The sequence below is a fragment of the Dermochelys coriacea genome, chromosome 2 (genome assembly GCF_009764565.3).
Source record: "Dermochelys coriacea isolate rDerCor1 chromosome 2, rDerCor1.pri.v4, whole genome shotgun sequence".
NCBI classification, from domain to species: Eukaryota; Metazoa; Chordata; order Testudines; family Dermochelyidae; genus Dermochelys; species Dermochelys coriacea.
Genome location: NC_050069.1, coordinates 155,060,458 through 155,081,159, shown reverse-complemented (window position 1 = coordinate 155,081,159; position 20,702 = coordinate 155,060,458). Strand labels below are relative to the sequence as shown.

General features: G+C 43.6%; 1 protein-coding gene across 3 annotated transcripts; it reads right to left on the bottom strand.

The window, feature by feature from the left end:
• Positions 1-1,114: 1,114 nt before the first annotated feature.
• Positions 1,115-20,699, bottom strand: PDCD6 (programmed cell death 6). Of its 3 annotated transcripts, none has more exons than XM_038389968.2 (6): positions 20,603-20,699; positions 14,811-14,872; positions 10,207-10,251; positions 8,249-8,407; positions 5,540-5,649; positions 1,115-1,659 (listed from the first exon to the last, which is right to left on the bottom strand). In XM_038389968.2, exons 4-6 carry the CDS (start codon positions 8,403-8,405, stop codon positions 1,561-1,563), a joined length of 366 nt encoding a protein of 121 aa, XP_038245896.1. In that variant the 5' UTR covers positions 8,406-8,407; positions 10,207-10,251; positions 14,811-14,872; positions 20,603-20,699; the 3' UTR covers positions 1,115-1,560. The 3 variants fall into 3 exon arrangements, with proteins under 3 accessions (XP_038245896.1, XP_038245894.1, XP_038245895.1); XM_038389966.2 differs by having other exon boundaries at positions 20,428-20,618; XM_038389967.2 differs by having other exon boundaries at positions 8,255-8,407; positions 20,428-20,609.
• Positions 20,700-20,702: the final 3 nt, after the last annotated feature.

Genomic DNA, 20,702 nt, shown 5'->3' with positions numbered 1-20,702 from the left:
AGGTGCTGCTTTAGGCAAAGATCCCTCATAAAAGTAAAGAGAGTAAAACACTAGAAGTCTGCACTTAGCTTAAAAAAAAAAAGTTTAACGGCTAGAGACTCCCAGGCATTCCCAGTTTTTCATAGGATGGGTTTCCAGAGGAGGGGCTAATGAAACAAAAATTTCTACTTTTAATGGGGAGAAGAAAACAACAAAAAAGAGAGATATTTACCTAACTATACTGCTTATTTCAGCGTTTCCCAAACTGTGTTCTATGGAACACTGGTGTTCCGCACGATGTGAACAGGTGTTCCATGAAAGAATCGTAATTAAAAAAAGGGTCTCGCACTTGATTTTTTGGTACTACTTTTACACGCTTTCCAGTTAGAAATTGTTAGTTCAAGTTATTTTAAATTTGTATTTTTGCTTTGTTTTATAAAATAAAATATATTTGAGCATAAATAACGCAATTTTTTATTTGAAAACCAAACTACAAAGTATTATAAGTGTTCCGTAAATATATACCAGCTGTTCCGTGGCCAAAAAAGTTTGGGAAAAGCTGACTTATTTTATACCTAAAGGTAAGTCATACAGAGGTACTGCTGGTAGCTCTGACTCAGATTAAGGGTGGTTGAGAAAGAACTGAGGCAGGGCAGAGGAGGTTTGGTCGCACAGAGCTAGTTTACTACTACTGGCGGCGCAAGACAGGGAGGGTGCATGTGTGACCCAACCAGGCACTACTGTCTGAATTCACCCACCAGGGGTGCAGAATCACCTGAAGTGGAGCACCCACAGGGACATCACAAAGTAGTATCTGCACTTAGCTAAGAACTAAACAAAAGAAAACCGAGCTGGAACTAAATGGGTCAGGCATAACAGGGAGCAGAAGTTAAAGGAGGCTCCAACTCTCACCCATCCATGATCAGTAAAGAACTAAGCATATGGACAATTGCTGGCTATTGAGCCTGGCAGGAAGACAAGCTCGCCCCTCCTACTGATAAGGCCATTCAATGGCTCAGCACACCTGAGGTTTAAATTCAGACATCATGAAGCACAAGATTCAAAGAGCAGGGATCTATCAGAGCTGCCTTTGGAGAAACATCCTTATGCACAAAAACTGGACAGGACAGTGTGACTTTGTCTAATGTCTTTACTGTTTTAAATTCTGTATTAAAAATTAATACATTAAATCCTTATAAAAAAGTAAGGCACGTGCAAACCATTTTGTGCAACTTCTGTCTGACCTTTACATCCTTTTAATTAACAAGCATTATTACTTTAATTTGGCATTTCTAAAAAAATATTTTTCCCATGCATGATAATCTGGAAAAAAGTGTTTAGCACTGACATCACGAACAGTTCTAAATTTTGCACTAAAGGGTGATATGGCCATTGTTGCTACAGTAATACAACATAAAAGCTGAGCAGCTTGAGTACAATCGGATTCTGAAGCTGGGTGACATCACAATGTAAGAGAATGAAACAAGTTATATTCATTTTAGTCATATTCAGTAAGTGACAAGATTTGGCAACTCCAGTCTTTGTATCACTAATGGTCAATCTCATTTGCACGGGTCACTGTCATACAATGCTGAAGACCATGGAAAGATATTGTTCATAAGACACTTGAATCCAGCCATCCTGATCAGTATCATAACGCCTGAAAATATCAGTCAGCCTCTGGAAAGAAACAGAAAACATTACTGAATGTAGGGAAAGTGTTCAGGTGAATGTAAACTGGAGTTTTTGAGATGCATTTCCAGCAAGAACAGATTCATGAGCTTTCCCTAGGGTGAGTGTTTGGGAATTTAGATTCCATGACTAAGATAAAAGGTGGTTCTCTTTGCTCTTACCTGATGGGCTGATGGATGAATAAGCTTCCCCCTCGCCACCTCCCTGTGGCATACCATGTCTTGAATTACATTTTTATATACAATATGTAGCCTTTGAATTGTATACGTTTTGTTTAGCATCCAGCTCAATGTTTGTTAGCACATGACTGCCAAGAAATTTAGGGGGCAAAATTACTTCCCCATTGGACAGATAAAAGATTCACAAGCTGGTTCAACAAGAACCTTTGTATATTTGAAAAGCAAACCTTGTTATCTGTTATAAACTTGATGGGTCATGTGCTGCATCATACTTGCATGTAAATAACCATATATAGTTATAGTGTTGTATAAAAATAAAGAGGCCTAGTATAAAAATACTATGGAAACAAGCTACCACTTTAATAATTTCACTATAACCAGTGACTATGCCTGTCAATCATTAAACATATCTACTATATTAAACCAGAGTTTGGAATTACAATGCATAAGGCTGTGGATGCTGACTAATATTGCAAATGTTTGTAGGAAACTACTGATGTTTCTGCAATGGGAAGACAGAACCACCAATAGTACAAAGCTAAGGAGATGACCCACAAAAGACAAAATGGAAATACTACTTGTCACTCTCTCCCTTTTCTCAAAAAGAAAAGGAGTACTTGCGGCACCTTAGAGACTAACAAATTTATTAGAGCATAAGCTTTCGTGAGCTACAGCTCACTTCATCGGCTCACGAAAGCTTATGCTCTAATAAATTTGTTAGTCTCTAAGGTGCCACAAGTACTGCTTTTCTTTTTGCAAATACAGACTAACACGGCTGCTACTCTGAAATCTCCCTTTTCTGTATGCTGCACATTTGTCCTCACCTTGTGGAATAAACACTGGTAGTAAGCAACACCACTCAGAATGCTGCAAAACTTTAGACAGTTTGGTGTTTTAGCACCACCGTGTCTCATTGAATCATAGATTCATAGATACTAAGGTCAGAAGGGACCATTCTGATCATCTAGTCCGACCTCCTGCACAACGCAGGCCACAGAATCTCACCCATCCACTCCTATGAAAAACCTCACCCATGTCTGAGCTATTGAAGTCCTTAAATCATGGTTCAAAGACTTCAAAGAGCAGAGAAGCCTCCCTCAAGTCAACCATGTCCCATGCTACAGAGGAAGGCGAAAAACCTCCAATCTGCCCTGGAGGAAAATTCCTGCCCGACCCCAAATATGGCGATCAGCTAAACCCTGAGCATATGGGCAAGATTCACCAGCCAGATACTACAGAAAATTCTTTCCTGGGTAACTCAGATCCCATCCATCTAATATCCCATCTCAGGGGATTAGGCCTATTTACCCTGAATATTTAAAGATCAATTAATTACCAAAATCACATTATCCCATCATTCCATCTCCTCCATAAACTTATCGAGTAGAATCTTAAAGCCAGATAGATCTTTTGCCCCCACTGCTTCCTTTGGAAGGCTATTCCAAAACTTCACTCCTCTGATGGTTAGAAACCTTCGTCTGATTTCAAGTCTAAACTTCCTGGTGGCCAGTTTATACCCATTTGTTCTTGTTTCCACATTGGTGCCGAGCTTAAATAATTCCTCTCCCTCTCCTGTATTTATCCCTCCGATATATTTATAGACCCCCTGACCGGCTGGACTGGCCTAGCAGGGGCCCTGGGATGCGGATATCTTGGAGACTTGCACCCTGACTCCAGGGAGTCCTGGGAAGCGACTGGCAGGCAAGAAAGCCCATTTCTACTCACTCCCCCCTCGCCAGAAGGAGCCATCTCAGACTGCTGACAACCGTCATTCCCATGCATGCTCTAGCTGGGATTGAGCTAGCACACTCGAAGCAGCAGTGCAGCTGCTGGGGCACAGGCGGTGCGAAAAGCTTGCTGCCTGAGTGCGGTCCTGTTTGAGACCCTAGCTACATGTGCGGGGGGCAGCAGCAGCAGGAGGAGAAACTGCCAGTTATGGCCCGTACCTCCCAGGCTGCACCATCTCCCGGCTGCTCACTGCCCCAGGAAGTCATTAAGGCCGAGAACGGACCAAATTTATCCAGAGAGATTGCTCAGGGCCTGAGCCGAGCTCTACCCATTATGTCTCCCTGAGCTCTGTGTGGAAGCCAGATTATGCCACCGCGGCTATTGTGGGTCTGACACCTGCCTCTGAACCATCTAGCTCTAACCCCTGTTTGCAACGACATCCTGGACGAGCTGACCCATTGGTCTGATCCCAGGAGGCCATTCCTATGCTCCCACGGCCAAAGGCACCAGCAATGGGACGTCCAAAGAAGAGCAAACGGGCCAGGCCGCTAAGGGCACAGATGTGTTAGAGCATCACTGGAAGAAGGTTACCGGGCGGCAGCAGCCCAGCAGGTGCAAGGGGCAGTGGGATGGGAGGGGTTAAGCTAAAGCTCCCAGCCCTTCACTGAGAAAGTGACATGATCAGGGTTGTGTTTGTCAGGGGTCCCTGGGGCCATCTCAAGCCTTTCCCTGGCAGAGTTCATTGGATTGATCATGGCTCAGCTGTTCCACGCGGCTTGCTCTGGAGAGGGTTTTAAATGCTGTGGCTGATTGATTAAACCGCCTCGGATTTGGATTATTAATGGGGCTCCATCCAGCACTTCCGTCTTAAACTCAAAAGCCAGTGGATAACTTCTCCCATTTGTAAGGCCCTCTGATAGCACTGCAAAGGGAACAGAATAAAAACGTAGACACCTCTCTTACATGGCATCATGCTTGCAATTGCCGTGTTCTGCCTTCAGCTTGCCAGCTGAGAGAGTGCAGTGCACATACCAGGGTTTGCCCTGAGTTATGCTGGGTTTCCAGAACCTGTCTCTGCACAACCCTCCAGATTGTTTTCTGAATACCATGGTAACAGAGGAATGCTGAGAGCTTTTCAGTGAGAGATCATTTAGCCCTGCAGTGTGGGCTAAAATGAAAAATCTGTAACACTGACTGAATGACTGAAATTCAGCTCTGAATTAAGCTTTAAAATACAATTCTCTATTGAGGAGTGGCTACAAAAAGATGGCTTCTTACACATGATTCATGTGCAGCGTCAGTTATAACTTAGCAAAATCTTATCTGAAAAGATATATTTCTATTAGGCTTGCAGAGCCAATAAAATTATGCAATAACTGAAATAAGAATTAGATTCTAGTCAGCAGGACAAATTCTATTTTAGTTACACCTTGTGCACCCCAAAAGACAACAATGGGGTTGAATGAATGTAAGCTAAGACAGAATCTGGATTGCATAGTCTTCATTGCCATGAGCCACAAGATAAGAATTCAGCTTGGCTTTCAAAGGCTAGAATGAGTTTGCAAGGCCAGCAGAAAGTTTGTTTAAAAAAAAAAGGGGGGGCGCAAGGGGGAGACCAAGCTTTTCTCTAGAAGGCAAACATGGAATCTCTCGTTCAGTGACACTAAGTCACTTCTCAGACAAGAGCCACTCTAAAAAAGGGAAGCACTTAGGACATTAAGGTTTGTCATTTTGCACTTATTTGTATTACAGTAATGCCAAGAGGCCTCAAAGCACTTCACGGCTCAAGATCGAACTTTAAGATTTTCCAAGGCTGATCAACACACGGATGTATATAAGCACAGCGTTCCTAGGAGGTATATGTTAGTCATGTCAAATTAAATTCCTGATCCACCACATGCTTCAACTCCTGTACAAATCATGGCTTCCCATTTTGATATTAGATGTATTTCTTCTATTACCTGCAACACAACACAGCACTGAATGAAGTCATCAAAAGCAATTTGTCCTCTTCCTTGTCTGTCAAATTTCCGAACGAGGATATCGTAGAATTGATCAGATAGTCGATATCCTTGGAAGAAAAAAGATTACAAGTTTTACATGACCAAAGCTGGGTAGTTTATACAAGTGCATTATAACACACAAAAGCCAATGTGCGCAAGTTATGTTGCGACAAACAGGCAAGAGTCATTAAGTAAAAGTTTCAGAGTAGCAGCCGTGTTAGTCTGTATTCGCAAAAAAGAAAAGGAGTACTCGTGGCACTTCCGAGACTAACAAATTTATTTGAGCATAAGCTTTCGTGAGCTACAGCTCACTTCATCGGATGCATTTTTCCACTGAATGCATCCGATGAAGTGAGCCGTAGCTCACGAAAGCTTAGCTCAAATAAATTTGTTAGTCTCTGAAGTGCCACAAGTACTCCTTTTCTTTAAGTAAAAGTTGTAAAACAGTAATCAAACTTGTATGGATATTAGAATATATTCATCTACTGAAGAAAATGCTCCAATAGAAGCAATATAAAAAACATGTAATGATTAAGAACATGACAAAAGAATGAATTGCAAACTTGATGAAATGAAATATTACAACAAATTTTAAATGATTATGCTGTGAGAAAGGAAATTAAAACAAGCGTTTAGGGCTGTGCTCAATATATTTTGTAATTAAACATTTTAAGATCCCTTTTCACTGAAGTCAATTGAACAAATTGTTATCCGCTGCATCAAGAGAGAATGTAACTGTGCCGTAACAGGATGGCACAAGCTGTTGTTTCCAAATGCCATTTTCTGTTGCAGTCACAACTTCCAATTACTGCTAGGTGATACAAATGCCATGATGGAGCAACCAGTAAGACTAGGAGTTTTGCTAATTACACAGTGAATTATTTTCAACCAATATTTTGTTGTTTGAAACACTCCACACTCCTCATCTTTTTTAACAAAGCTCACTGAAAAGCTTAGCACGTGAAAATGTTAATACTTCATGCTTATATTAAAACCTTTTATCACAGGGTCTAAACAGTGTTTTTAGAAAGGTGGGCAAATTATCCCATTTTTACAGATGAGGAAATGGGGATAACGTTAAGAGGGTTTGAGAGGAATTACTTAAATATTCTGAGGTCTTATGTCAAGTAAACAAGAGACCCTCTGGAGCACTTCTAGCAGAAGCTCTGTCAGGCACAGAGAAAAGCTCTGGAACATGTTCCAATAGCAGTCTACCAGAGTACAATGGACAAAGGGATACGTCAGTTGTGTATAGTAAGACTCTCATAAGATCCCTTTGACCATGTGGAAATTTGACTTTTCCTGTGACTTTACTGGAACCTGTCACAGCTGCGCCTACTGTAGGTTTTCAGAAGATATAGGGGTTAGCCCATTTGATAGTTTCTGCACAGCTGCTTGAAGAGGGATGGTTAGAACTGGCTTATCTTTAAAATTCATGAGGATCATTTATTCTCCTCTGAAAAAGAGGCAGTGAAGAAAGCATTAGCAATTCAGACACTTTTGTTAACTGTAAATACAGCAGGTAAAACAGCTAATCAGGAGGAATTATCAAAAGGAGGTTCAGAGCCTCTACAGTTTTTAATCTGAAAATAGATAAAAATTAAAAGCTTCCTAATCTCAGCATTTGTAGGGTTACCTAGTGAAGCCAGTGGGCAACTTCCCATTGACTTCAGTGGACTCTAGATCATGCCCACATAATAAGGGGAGGTGTAGTAGACGACCATTAAAATAATCTTAAGGTTGTTCTATTTCAGAAAATTTTACCCTTTTCACAGGAGTGGAGGGGAGGGAGAAGAGGGAGAACTCTTCCCCTTTCTCCTTTACCCCCAAACCCCTTTAGCTAGCCTATAAGCTGCGTTACACACTAGCCTAACTCGTAGCAGTTCTGAGGTATATATAAATGATGTGGCAATTTGAAGAACTACATATTTTAGAGCATTGGTTCTAAGTAGATTTGATTCACATTTTTAAAAGAACTGAAGTTACCAAACAATGTGACTTCTCCATAGCAGAATGAGAGTTAATTTTTGTTTTCAACAGGTTACATATGTAATATTAACTTTACATATAAAGGTTAAGAACTTATCAAAGCAGGATTTGTAGAATACAATTCAAAAGTTACTTAATATAGTTGAATATTGACAACTATCACTAGAAATGTATAGGTGCCTCAGGTGTCCCTGAGAAGGGAAACAGGTTTATGCATTTCTCCAACGACTTTTCCCTTGTAGGTAATTAAATTTATTCCTTAAAATTCTGGGAAAATTTTACAGCCTGTAAATGCTTTATGACCAATGGCACAGTGAGCCACTAATTAAAACCTTTAACTGAAATGTTGGTAAGACTTTTAGGGTGTTTAATCAAGTATGGATTTAAAGAGTCACACCAAGTTTGCACTCATTGATTCCCATTAATTATTTTTCAATTTTATTCAACAAAAGAGTTCAGATGATCTGTAAGCTGCTCATGGCACAGATGTCAGTCTTTTGTGAAGTGCCATATACATCCAAATGAGAAATAGCCACATTCCACCTCAATTATTGCTTACAATTGATTATTCCATTTTGTCACAACTGCGAAGTGGCACAGCCTTAAAGATATTGTAATTTAATTCTGGACAAAACCAGCCATTATATAGCAAACTATAATTATAAAAAAAAAAATTACCAAAACCTGTTAGTGCTTGCTTTAGTTCATTTTTATCAATCATTCCAGAATTATCTCTATCATACGTTCGAAAAACATTCTGCCAATCTGAGATATACTTCCATACTCCAGTGAATTCATTGAAGTTCACTCCACCTTTGTTCTCTCTGTCAAACATGGCTGAAACAACATAATTGAAGCATTAATACATAAGAAACTATACTAAAGTCTTTAGTAAGATTTTGCCATCTTTAATAAGAGATGGGGTGGACTGGCTGATGAGGCAGTAAACAAATGAAGGGGAGGAGAATTTGTGAAAATAGTGCTGACCTGAAGTAAAAGTAGAAGAGTCCACCAAAGCAGACAGGAGAGGAAGTGGTGAAATGGCAAAAGAGGATAGGAAAGAGCAAAGGAAGTAACTAAAAGCAACATGGAAGAGCAATTGTGTGACAGTAAAGTCTCCTAGGGATCAAATGGATCAGTAGCAGATTAGCATGAAGGTTTTGCTCTTCTGCAAGCAAGTGCAAAGCAAAAGGGGATAGAAAACGCCCCCAAAGGATTCTTTAGCATTCAAACAGTCTCAGTGGAAATTTCTATGACTTGTTACGACTATAATAAACTACTATTTTATTTATTTATTTATTAAAATACAAGTAGGGCCCTACCAAATTCATGGTCCATTCTGGTCAATTTCACAGTCACTGGATTTTAAAAATTGTAAATTGCTATTTAACTGTGAAATTTCAGTGTTGTAATTATAGGGATTCTGACCCAAAAAGGAGTTGGGGGTGGGTGGGTTGCAAGGCTATTGGGTGGGGAGAGAGGAAGTTATGGCACTGCTACTCTTACTTCTGCACTGATGCTGGCGGGGTGCTGCCTTCAGAGCTGGGCAGTTGGCCAACAGTCACCCTCTCCGGCTGCCCAGCTCTGAAGGCAGCACAGAAGCAAGGGTGACAATACTGTGACCCCCTAAAATAATGTTATGATCCCCCTGTAACTCCCTTTTGGGTCATGACCCCCCCAGTTTGAGAAACGCTGGTCTACCCTGTGAAATCTGTACAGAATAGGGTAAAACGCACAAGAGACCAGATTTCATGGTCCGTGATGTGTTTTTCATGGCTGTGAATTTGGTAGGGCCCTAAATATAAAATGGCACCAGACTTGAGATTCAATTTCAGCTATATACTTGAACAGATTTGAGTAAATAATTATAAATATGTTGTTTATAAGCTGTGTGAGGGAGAAACAGAGACATTTTTAAAGTTCCATTTGTTTGTCTCTTGCTATACCACTAACTTGCTACCAGCTTCTTTTGCATTGCTGAGAATTACTCCAATAGCTATCAGATGGTTTCTGCTTTTCCTCCTCCATTTTCGTCTTTTTTTTTTTTTTTAACATAGTATCAGTTTTTCTGCTTGATATTTGTAATTAGAACAAAAGCTTTTTTGTTCCCAATGTTTGTTCCCACTGTTCCCAATGACTTACTGGTATTAAACAGGTATTAAACAGGAAGACAGTGCTACTATCAAAAATTGGTGACTTTTCCCCTATGTTTCTGACACTTGCCATTTTCTCAGCTGTCTTGTAATCTTCCCTAACAGTTGCTCGGGTACGCACGCGCACGCACGCGCGCACACAGAGAAAATATACTAATGACTATAGGTTTTCAAAACAGAGGTGGTGTCACTAGGTCTTTGACTATTTCTTCCTAATGAATAGCTTTTTTAGAACGGGTTACTGGAAGGGAGAACTGAAGCTTGTATTAATGATGTTCATAGTGCTACACAAAGCTGCTGCAAAGATCAGCTATAAAGAATATATTATACATTGAACCATGTACTTTCAGTTTACCGTTAATCTAAAATGATGTAACTAAGTGCTGCAGCATGTGAAAACCTTAGCCATCAGCTACAGGAGATGATAAAAATGTTATTTAAAAGACATACCCTGAATATGTAACATTGTGCAATTATACTTACACAGAATTGACCTGACAGTTGCTGGATTAAATGGAGTCCATGTTCCTGAAAAACAGACAGAAAAGCAGTACGGTGAAGCTTAAATAGGAAAAATAACCATAATTAAAAAAAAAAAAAAAAAACACAAAAACACCACCCCAGATGACAGCCTAGCTAGAAAGTTCAGAGCTAGATCTCGTGGAGGCAATACACAAAATAATAGGAGTACTTGTGGCACTTTAGAGACTAACAATTTATTTGAGCATAAGCTTTCGTGAGCTTTCATCGAATGTAGCTCACGAAAGCTTATGCTCAAATAAATGTGTTAGTCTCTAAGGTGCCACAAGTACTCCTTTTCTTTTTTGCGAATACAGACTAACATGGCTGCTACTCTGAAACACAAAATAATATGGCCTTTTCTCAGTGGGATCTAAGGTCTTGTCTTCATGTATGGTGCAGCTGTAGTGCTTTACAGAAGATGCTACTATGCCAACAGGAAAGCTCTCCCATCAACATAACACTGTCTACGTGGGGGGTTAGGTCGCTAAAATGACATTATCCACACTCCTGAGTGATGTAGTTATATCAATATAGGTCTCAAGTGCACACTTAGTGGCCTTAGTTTCAGGCAGACCCAACATTTTATAACTTTTGCACACTAACAGGAAAGTAACTCATTCTGCAGGTTGTTGAGACACTACTGCAAGAATCAGGAATGAATTTTTTTTCTCCCTTATTACACAAGTGAGGAGGGGGCATATAAAGAAGAGGACAATATTTGAGTCTCTTCATCTGAAGTACTGGCAATATAAAATCTGGATTTACCATCTCATCCATTATGTTAAATACGATGTGCATATAATTAAACATTTAAAAGAAGAATGTTCAATGGAATCCTTTGTGAAATACAAAACAAATAGGGATTTTAGTCTTAAGTGCTTTGCTTTTATTTTACAAAAAAGTTAAGAGTTCTTTATCCAATACAGAACTTTATCCAGAACTTTTAGGCTGGCATTAGAATTCAAACTTTAGATTGTCTATAGTGTTAGAGTAAGACTTTTGATAACATTTGACCTGAGCATGCATAGAAGCTGTGATTTTAAAAAAATTATCTTGTAGTTTTCTTCACCAAATTTACTGCATTACTCCTCATGGAAGCTAGTGTCAGTATTTCAAGTTTTATAGTTATCCACAGTCACTTGATAAATTGCCCTGTTCTGTTCATGTCCTCTAAGCATCTGGCACCAAGTACTGTCAGAAGGTAGGCTGTGCAGTTAGATCAGAGGTGGGCAAACTATGGCCCGCGGGCTGAATCTGGCCCCTCAGGGCTTTGGATCCGGCCCGTGGGATTGCCACCCCCATGGTGCCGTGGGCACTGCGCCACTGCAGGAAGGGGCCAGCACCACATCCCTGCAGCCCCTGGGGGAGGGAGGCCAAAGAGCTTTGTGCGCTGCCCTTGCCTGAGGGTACCTCCCCCGAAGCTCCCATTGCCCGCAATTCCCTGTTCCTGGAGCCTACCCTGGCGCATACTGTTGCCACCCCGGAGCCGCTCCACATAAGTGGAGCTGGGCTGGAGCCTGCACCCCAACCCCCTCCTGCAGCCAACTCCCTGCCCCGAGCCCCTGCCTGCACCCCAACCCCCTGCCCTGAGCCCTCTGCCTGCATCCCTCCTCCACCCCAACCCCCTTCCCTGAGCCCCCTCGTACACCCCGCACCCCTCCTCTGCCCCAACCCCTTGCCCTGAGCCCCTTCCTGCACACCACACCCCCTTTCCCACACCCCAACCCCCTGCCCTGGCCCTGCAAGCAATTTCTCCAACCAGATGCGGCTCTCTGGCCAAAAAGTTTGCCCACCCCTGGGTTAGCTGGAGCATTGGTCTTATCCCATATGGCCATTCTTATGAATGGCTGTTGGGATGATGTAAATCACAGTGATGAGTTCAAGAAAAAGAACCAAGAAAAAAAAAAAAACTACTGGGTTATTTTTCTTGGGGGAGTTGTTTTCACCATCCAGTTGCTTTTGAACAGCAGTGACAACTATTGGTGCCGTCTGCAGATTTGGATGTCAGTATGGCATTGGTTCACGTTTGGAAGGTCATCCTCATAACTGAGCTTATCACTGGTACTGAATGAAAACAGGCCACAAAGCATACTGAAAACAAATTCTACAAAAATAATGGCTTAGGCCTCTGCTCTCCATGGAAGTCTCCTATTTGCTGGCAGTACATAGGCTTTTCACTGTTGTCACAAAGTCACTGGCACGATGCTCTGGAACTACTCCATATGAAGTCAGCCAGGACTCTGGGGGAGCATGCCTCCTCTCTCTGAGCATACTACTGCCAGGGCAAGAAGCTTACATAGCTTTGACCTTACTGGGCCTGACCTTGGAGCATTCAGCAACCCCTTCCACACCATGCGCTTCCTGCAGTGAGTCCGCCCGGGTGGGGCTCCTGGGGATGCCAGAGAGCCCTGCACCCCAACTCTGCAGTCAGCTGTGACTCAGCTAGCATGTAGAACAGAAGGTTTATTAGTTGACAGGAATACAGCATAGAACAGAGCTTACTGACACAGAAATTAATGACTTTCAGCCAAGTCCATCTTGGAATCCCAGGCCAGATGTCCTGGACTCCCCCCGCCAGTCCCCACAAGCAGACTGCCCAGTTTCCAGCAACCTGACCTCAGACCTCCCCCGTTGCTCCTCCTCCTGGTCTTTGTCTTGCTTCCCAGGGCAAAGAGTCACCTGGTTGTACCCCCCTCCTGGGTCTCAGGTTATGAAGGGCACCGGCCATAGCATATGTGCAGTCAGCTGGAGCAACCTCACCTGCCCCAGAGGGTCTCAGCCAAAGTCTCTCACCTTTATTCCTACCACCAAGACACTGCTGCAGCACACAGGGAAACTGAGGCACATGCAGTAGCCATGCAAAACAGTAACACTCACAGAGGCTCACATACAACAAAAGGAAAATACCCACTTCGTCACAACTCTCTGTTCAAGAAACTACAAATACACCCGCTTCTATAATAAGTTCATACAAAAAGAGAACTATTGCCCTGCCAATTACAGTGGCCACTGTTAAGTTGCAAGATTTGGGAACTATATACAACGTTCAAACTGCTAACCAATACTGTAAATAGTCAAGGAAGAAAGGCATATAGAAGTTATGGCAGTTGTGTAACAACATTGAAGTGGGTCACAGCGAAAAAAAGGTTAATTTGAGGAATTTAAAGTAGAAGGGCTGGCAAAGACAGGTTTCCAAAATTATTGTCAACAAATTGTGAACAAAAACATTGACCCAAATTTCGTCAGTTTCTCTATTTTTGCCACAATTTTAAAGTTTTACCCTTTCAAGCAGGCTATTCTAGTTACTGGGTAAAAGAATAGGTGACACAGTGAGTAGATCCTATTATCCCAGGTAAACAACTAATTTATTTTGCTATTAGTCAGAAGACTTATAAAATAATGGCATTTTGTACTCCACAGTAAGTTCTGTTTCCTAGGTATATTCCAAGTCAGATGATTAGTAATAATTTTATTTTGTTCCTGATGGCACTACAACCCAAATGTCACTTGGCCTCACCTTCATCACAGATCCATTGTGCAGAAAGGGTGACAGAATTAAACTTTGCAGAGATCCCACATGAAAGGAAAAGGGAATGCAACAGCTACCCAACACGAGCCTCTCAGGTGTTCCAGAAAAAGGCATGAAATTACCAGAAAAAACTGTCCTCTGTAGTTAGACATCAAAGATGTATGAATAGCACCTTGTAGTCAACTGTAACTAAGACTTGTCTACATTTGAAATGCTACAGTGGGACTGGAAGAAGAGCTCTGTGTGGCCTGAAAGCTTGTCTCTCCCACCAGGAGAAGTTGGTCCAATAAAAGATATTGCCTCACCCACCTTATCTCAGGAAGCCCTTATGACAGACTAAATAAATGGCTTTGTGAAGCACTAATGAAAACACTTTACCAACTCCTTCCTTCTGTAATATCTAGTTATTTCTGTCTCTATTAAAAACCATCACTGACCATTATACCTCTTACCATCCTAATTTCCTGCACCACGGTATGCAACTAAGATTACATGTGCAGCAAGACAGGTTGGAAGTGCTCCTGTAAAATTTTCCTGGATTATACACTGGTCCTGGTTAAAAAAAATGAAGGGCACATTCAGAAGCGATGAGTAATATGGATCATGATTATACCTTAATTCCTGTGAAAATGAGGACAGCTGGAGGATGCTCTACTTAATGCTTTTTCTCTCTCCAGAATAAGCAATCCAATGCAGAGAAACTGACAACTGGAGCTGAGCTTGTGCTATTAAAACACATCAAAAACCTGAGAGAGAACATTAAAAAAAAAAAATCCAGTTCCTCTTTAAGATCTGAAAACAGAAACCTTCTGGGGCTATGAATTATACATCTTATTTGTCTCCGATTTTTGTTTTGCTCCCTTTATTCACTTCTCGCTCAGTCTTCCACTGTAGAATTGCTCCGTTATAGTTCAGATTTTCAGTTTCCTTTGTACTTCTTAGAAGAGATCTACATCATGTAACCAAAGGGGGAATGAGAAACACATATGCTAAATTTATAAAGAAGCTATTTTTTTCTCCCCTTAGTCACACTTACCGTTGGATAATGCCTGCTGAAGTTCACTGTCAGATATTACTCCACTCCTGTCTTTATCAACCCTGAAAACAAATACAAATTTTAAAGATTTTACCTTTAAATGTGTAACTTAAAAAAACTGTTTTAAATGAGAGAATTATTTCAGTAATAGTTTGAAAACTGTTTTTAATCAGAAAAAATTAAAAAAGGAGAACATTTATACTAATTAAATCCTAGATTCAGGGAAAAAAAAAAAACAAACAAAAAACAACCAACCAAAACCCCTTAGGCCTTGTCTACACTCGAGTTTTGACAGAAGTCAGGTTTCTTTGACAAAATAGTGGAAGTGTACACACTTCAATGCTCCTTCCACCAACAAAACTCTCCTGCTTTGCCAGCGAAATAAAACCACTGACAAGAAGCGTGGAGCTTTTTGCAGTGAAGTTATATTGACAAAGTGCCAGCGGGGACACTGTGGTTGGTTATATTGCTATAAATGACATCCAGGTGGTGTCCCAAAATGCCCATCCTGACTGCTCTAGTCAGCAGTTCAAATCCCGCTGTTCTGCAACCAAGTACACAGGCATCCGTCCCTCTCCCTTTACAAGCCCAGGAATTTTTGAAATTCTGCTTCCTATTTGCTCGGTGTGGAGAACTCATATCGCATCTTCCCCTCTGACCATGGCGGCTCCATGACCCAAATAGCGTCCCACGTGAAGCACTCCAAAGCTGTTGAATCTCCTGAGTATATGGGGAGGGGAGGCTGTGCAGTCCCAGCTCCACTCCAGCAAACATCAAGGAGCTGAAGCAGGCGTACCAGAAGGCAAGAGAGAGGCAAACCATTGCTCTGCTGCTGAAGACCAGCCTCTTTTATAAGGAGCTGGATGCCATCCTCAGCTGTGACCCCATCTCCACGAATCCCATGGATACTTCAGCAGGGCTGGAGACCGTGAAATCAACCCTGAGGATGAAATAGCGGACAAGGAGGTTGAGACAGGACAAGGTTGTTCAGGACCTCATCTTGACCCCAGAGGGTTTGAGCCAGTCCCAGCACTCTGGCTCTAGACTGCACGATACAGGAGAAGGGAGCTCTGGTAAGCGATGTTTTTGAGTTGATGCTGCTCAGTTATATGAGGTAGAGCTGTTCTTTGCTTTGTTATATTCTAGAAGTGGGTAAAGGGATAGAAATGTACGCAACTAGCTGCGTTTGCATGTGCTTCACATTCCCCTGTGCAGCTAAGCAGTGCTGCGGAACAGTGTGTTGATGCATACTAGGATTTCACAGGAATCCTCTAGAGAGATCTCTAGGAAACTTTCCTGGAGGTACTCGCCAAACCTCTGCTGAAGGTTCCTTGGCAGAGCTGCTTTGTTCCTTCCCCCACTGGCACAGGAAGGTTTCCCACAATTGGCAGTCACTTGTGCAGGGACCCAAAGCAGCATACAGGTAAGCAGCCTAGGGACCCAGTCTGAGGCTGCATGCATCCAGGAGATGCACCCTTTCATCCTTGCTTATCCTCAGGAGTGAGATATCGGCTACAATGACCCCTGCCTGTTGAAAGTGGTGGAAGAATTTACAATTTTGTCCCCAATCACCTGCAGTGAACCCCTTAAAAAAATACCTAAACCCTTTGCCCTATCTTGAGCCGAGCCCCCCCCCGGGGCTGAACTAATCATGTTTAAGGCATTAGCTGAGCTCTGTGCTTGCCAAGAGAAAGTGAGAAACAGATTCATATGTAAAAAGAGCTGTATTTTACTAGCATGATTCAATGTCGTGAATGTACTAACAATCATGCTTCTGTTTCTTGTGCTTCTGTGATGTGACCTTCAGGGTGGAGCGCTTCCACCAGATAAGGAAGCAACTGAGGAAGAGCAAGGAGGACATGTTTCGAGAGGTGCTCCAATCCTTGGATAACAAACAAGAACACAGGGTGTGGAGAGAGACTTTAAAAGAAAATTATAAAATAGACAGGCAGGATAAAAAGAGGAGTCAGTACCAAATTTTAATAGACCAGGAGTGGATGATAAAAATGATGGAGGACCAAATGGAGATGTTGGAAGTCCCTAATCATGCCGCAGGTAGAGTTCATGTGTGCTCTCCCCCACTACAGAACTGCTTGCCCTGCTCTCCCCAAACTCCTCCCATGTATTCCTTCCAACCTCCTGACACATCTCGATACCCTGTTCGCTCTGCCGCTTTGGATAGCTTCCAAAATGATAGCTGGACTTGCACTTAGTTCTGAGAGACCACCCTGCCCTTCATTATCATCTCCCTTCCCACCAAGTGTTTTGTGTATGTTGCTCATTTATATTTAATAAAAACAAAAATTATCTGAAAGATCACCAATCTTTATTTCGCTCTTACACACGGTGGTTGCTACTGAAATTAATACACAGTGGCAACTGGATCATTTGCCGACTACAAATCACGGTCAGGAATCATTAAAATTGTCATGCAAGGTGATAAAGCATGGCAGAGAGCTGTTTAGAAAGAGATATTAGTGGCGCTCAATGTCAAAATGGTGCCTCGAGGCCTTCCTGATTCGAATAGTACTCTGCTGGGTCCCTTTAGTAGCCCTGGAATATGGCTGCTCAAAATCAGCTGCTAGGTGATTTGCCTCCGCATTCCACACTGGGGGTGGGGAGGAACTTTGGACCCTTAGCCTCACAAATATTATGGCGTGCACAGCAGGCTGCTAGGACCATGGGAATATCTTCCTCATTTAGGCCTAATCTGCCATTAAAGGCACACTGGCACTGCCTTTATCTGCCAAATACAGATAACACTCTACAGTCATTATGCACCTCCTCAGCCTATTGTTGAAGCGCTCCTTGCTGCTGTCCAGGTTTCCCATATAAGGCTTCATGAGCCATAGCAGTAAGGGGCAGGCTGGGTCTCCCAGGATTACTATGGCATTTCAACATCCCCCACTGGAATGTTCTGGTCTGGAAAGAAAGTCGCTCCTTGCAGCTTTCCATACAGCAGTGGTTCTCAACCAGGGGTCTGGGGCCCCGTGGGGGTCCACCAAGTAGGTTTCAGGGGGTCCACCAAGCAGGGCCAGCATTAGACTTGCTAGGGCCCAGTGCAGAAAGCCACCCGGGGCTGAAACCAAAGCCTGAGCAACTTAGCTTCATGGGATCCCCTGTGGCATGGGGCCCTGGGCAATTGCCTTGCTTGCTACCCACTAATGCCTGCCCTGGTTTTATACGCAGAAAAAACAGTTGTGGCACAAGTGGGCTGTGGAATTTTTATCAACACATTGGGGGGGCCTCAGAAAGACAAAGGTTGAGAACCCCTGCTAGACAGGCCAGTGTTCCTGAAGATGCATGCGTCATGTAACTTCTCGGACCACCCCGTGTTGATGTCAGTGAAACGCCTATGGTGATCCACAGGCGCCCGCAATACCATAGAGAAGTACCCCTTTCTATTAATGTACTCCATTGCAAGACAGTCTGGGTCCAAAATTGGGATATGCGTGCCATCTATTGCCCTGCCACAGTTAGGGAATCCAATTGCTGTAAAGCCACCCACTATTTCATGCACATTTCAAAGAGTCACAGTCCTTTGTAGCAGGAAGAGACTAATGGCCCTGCACACTTGCCTTAACGCAGCCCCAACGGTGTACTTCTCGACTCCAAACTGATTGGCGACTGACTGGTAGAAGTCTGGAGTTGCCAGCTTTCAGACAGCAATTGCCACGTGCCTCTCCACCAGCTCTTATTTTGATGTCCTTTTGCTGCACTGCTGGGGTGAGCTCTGCACTCAGTTCCAGGAAGATGGCTTTCCGCATCTGAAAGTTCTGCATCCACTGCTTGTCATCCGAGACCTTCATATCAGTGTTTCATATCATTGCTTGCTTCCTGAGCCCAAAAGCAAGGGTCCACCATGTGCTGCTGCTCCATGAATGTCAAAAGTACGCTGGTGTTTCTTTCTAGGGCATGCAGCAGGTCAGGCAACTCTGATCCCTGTTCGGATTGGGTGCTCAAGATAGACTGCATGACCATCCAAGATGCGTTTAAAACAGTGACCACAACAGTGGAGAACAGTGCACGATCCATCCTTTCAGACGAGATGGCAGCCACACAGTGAACATGGGTCATTGAAAAATGCCACGAAAAATTGTTGGAAGCCCATGGAACGATGGGACGGAAAACACTGTATTGTGGGACATTGAGCCTGTACCCATGATGCACTGCGATCCACTCTGCTTTCCCACAACTCCTAGCTACAGAAAGTGGTGAGTTGCACAGTGGGATAGCTACTCACAGTTGACTACACCCACTGTTGATGATAGAGCACCAACTGTGGATGTGCTCCACTGATGGAAGGAGTGTCGTGTGAATATACACAAGTGATGTAATTATACCTCTTTGATCGTTGGCATAACTTGCTCAACAAAACTCTGAAGTGTAAACAAGGCCTTATGCACATGCTTAACTTGACTGGCATGAACAGTCCCTCTGAAGTCAAAGGGACTACTCACGGTAATAAAATTAAGCATATTTAAGTATTTGTAGAATTGGCCTAAATGTTTTTTTTTTTATCCTGCATGCTAAAATAAGAAATCTTGCCTTCTATAAAGCCATTCATTACAAAGCTTATCACGTAAATATTTTACATGTATCACAAATATAAACCTTTTAACTGGTGATAAAAAGTATCAAGGGCCACAGGAATAGGAAGAATAATCATGAATAGAAATGAATATATGTATAGTTATGAATGAATCCTCAAAGACGCTGGTAAGCCACCAAAAAAACCCCAAACCGTTTGGGTATATGCCACAGAAAACAATCAGCTCAACAACAGGATATTTAACATGTGTGAGAAAACCTGCGCAATGAACATTGAACTAAAGGAAAAGAAAAGCCAGGGAATAAATGAAAGAAACCCATATTATTAAAACCAAGCAGGTGGAGCACTACAAATACTGAGAATGACCTTAGGAGAAAAAATAATCAGTAAGTGATAATCCCCGAATCATAGGTTTTGGCATACAACACGAAATATTACCTATTAATGCCATATGAGACATCTTAGAAGAGCACAACGCACGATGCTCATCAAAAGAGCGAAACAGAGCGGGGGAACCTACGGTCCGTTTCAGGGTTGGTTTCCCTACCCCCAAAGAGAGGACGAGGCCCCACGTTTATTCTGTCCCGCAGTGTCCCCCCCGGAGCTGCAAGTAGCGCTACGCCCAGTACGTGCTCAGCCGCTCTCAGCGCGGCTAGACCGGAACGGCCCGGCGCGGACAGGTTGGGCCGGTCTCCGTCCCAGCAGCGGCTATTCCCGCACTGCCACGGGTGCGGCCGCCTGCACCCCGGGGCTGGGCTCGAGGCACTGACCCACCGATCGCGGCGCTGCACCGGGCCAGACGCGGCCCTTGAAGAGGGAGGGGCGGAGAGACTCAGCCGGGTAGGATCGGACCCAGGAAAGCAGCCCGGCTGGGGGGCGGCCGCCGCAGGGGAGCGGGGCCCGACACCACCCCCGGGAGGTGCCCCGCGGTGGGAGCCGGGTGTGTGGAGCGGGTAACTCGGCGGCTCCGGGCAGGCGGAGGGGAAGGGGGCCCCCAGGGTGTTGGCTGCGGGCGGGGACACCCGAGTAACGGCAGCCGCAGCCCCTCGGCGCGGGGGCTCTCACCTCTGGAACACGCCCCACAGGAAGTTGGGCTCCTGCATAGCCGGGCCGCCGCCCCCCGCGCCGGGCCGATACTGATACCCCGCTGCCATCGCCCCCGCGCGCCGCACAACCCTCCTCCTCCTCGCTCGCAGCAGCCGCTAAGCTCGGCAACGGTCACGAGACCGCAAACTCTTACCTCACTTCCGCTTCCTGCCCGTCTACGGCACAGCGTCCCTGCGGGGGATCACATGACTAGCCAGCCCGGCGAGCGGCCTGGCTCCGCCCCCGGGATTCCA

Bases quoted from the DNA above. Each gene is read 5' to 3' on its own strand.
- PDCD6 (XM_038389966.2), bottom strand. From the start codon at position 20,516: ATGGCAGCGGGGTATCAGTATCGGCCCGGCGCGGGGGGCGGCGGCCCG. The intron at 10,252-14,810 runs GTAAGTGTGACT...TCTGTTTTTCAG, and splicing joins TCAGCAGGCATTATCCAACG to GAACATGGACTCCATTTAAT. The intron at 1,660-5,539 runs GTAATAGAAGAA...GTTTCTTTCCAG, and splicing joins AGTGCTGTGTTGTGTTGCAG to AGGCTGACTGATATTTTCAG.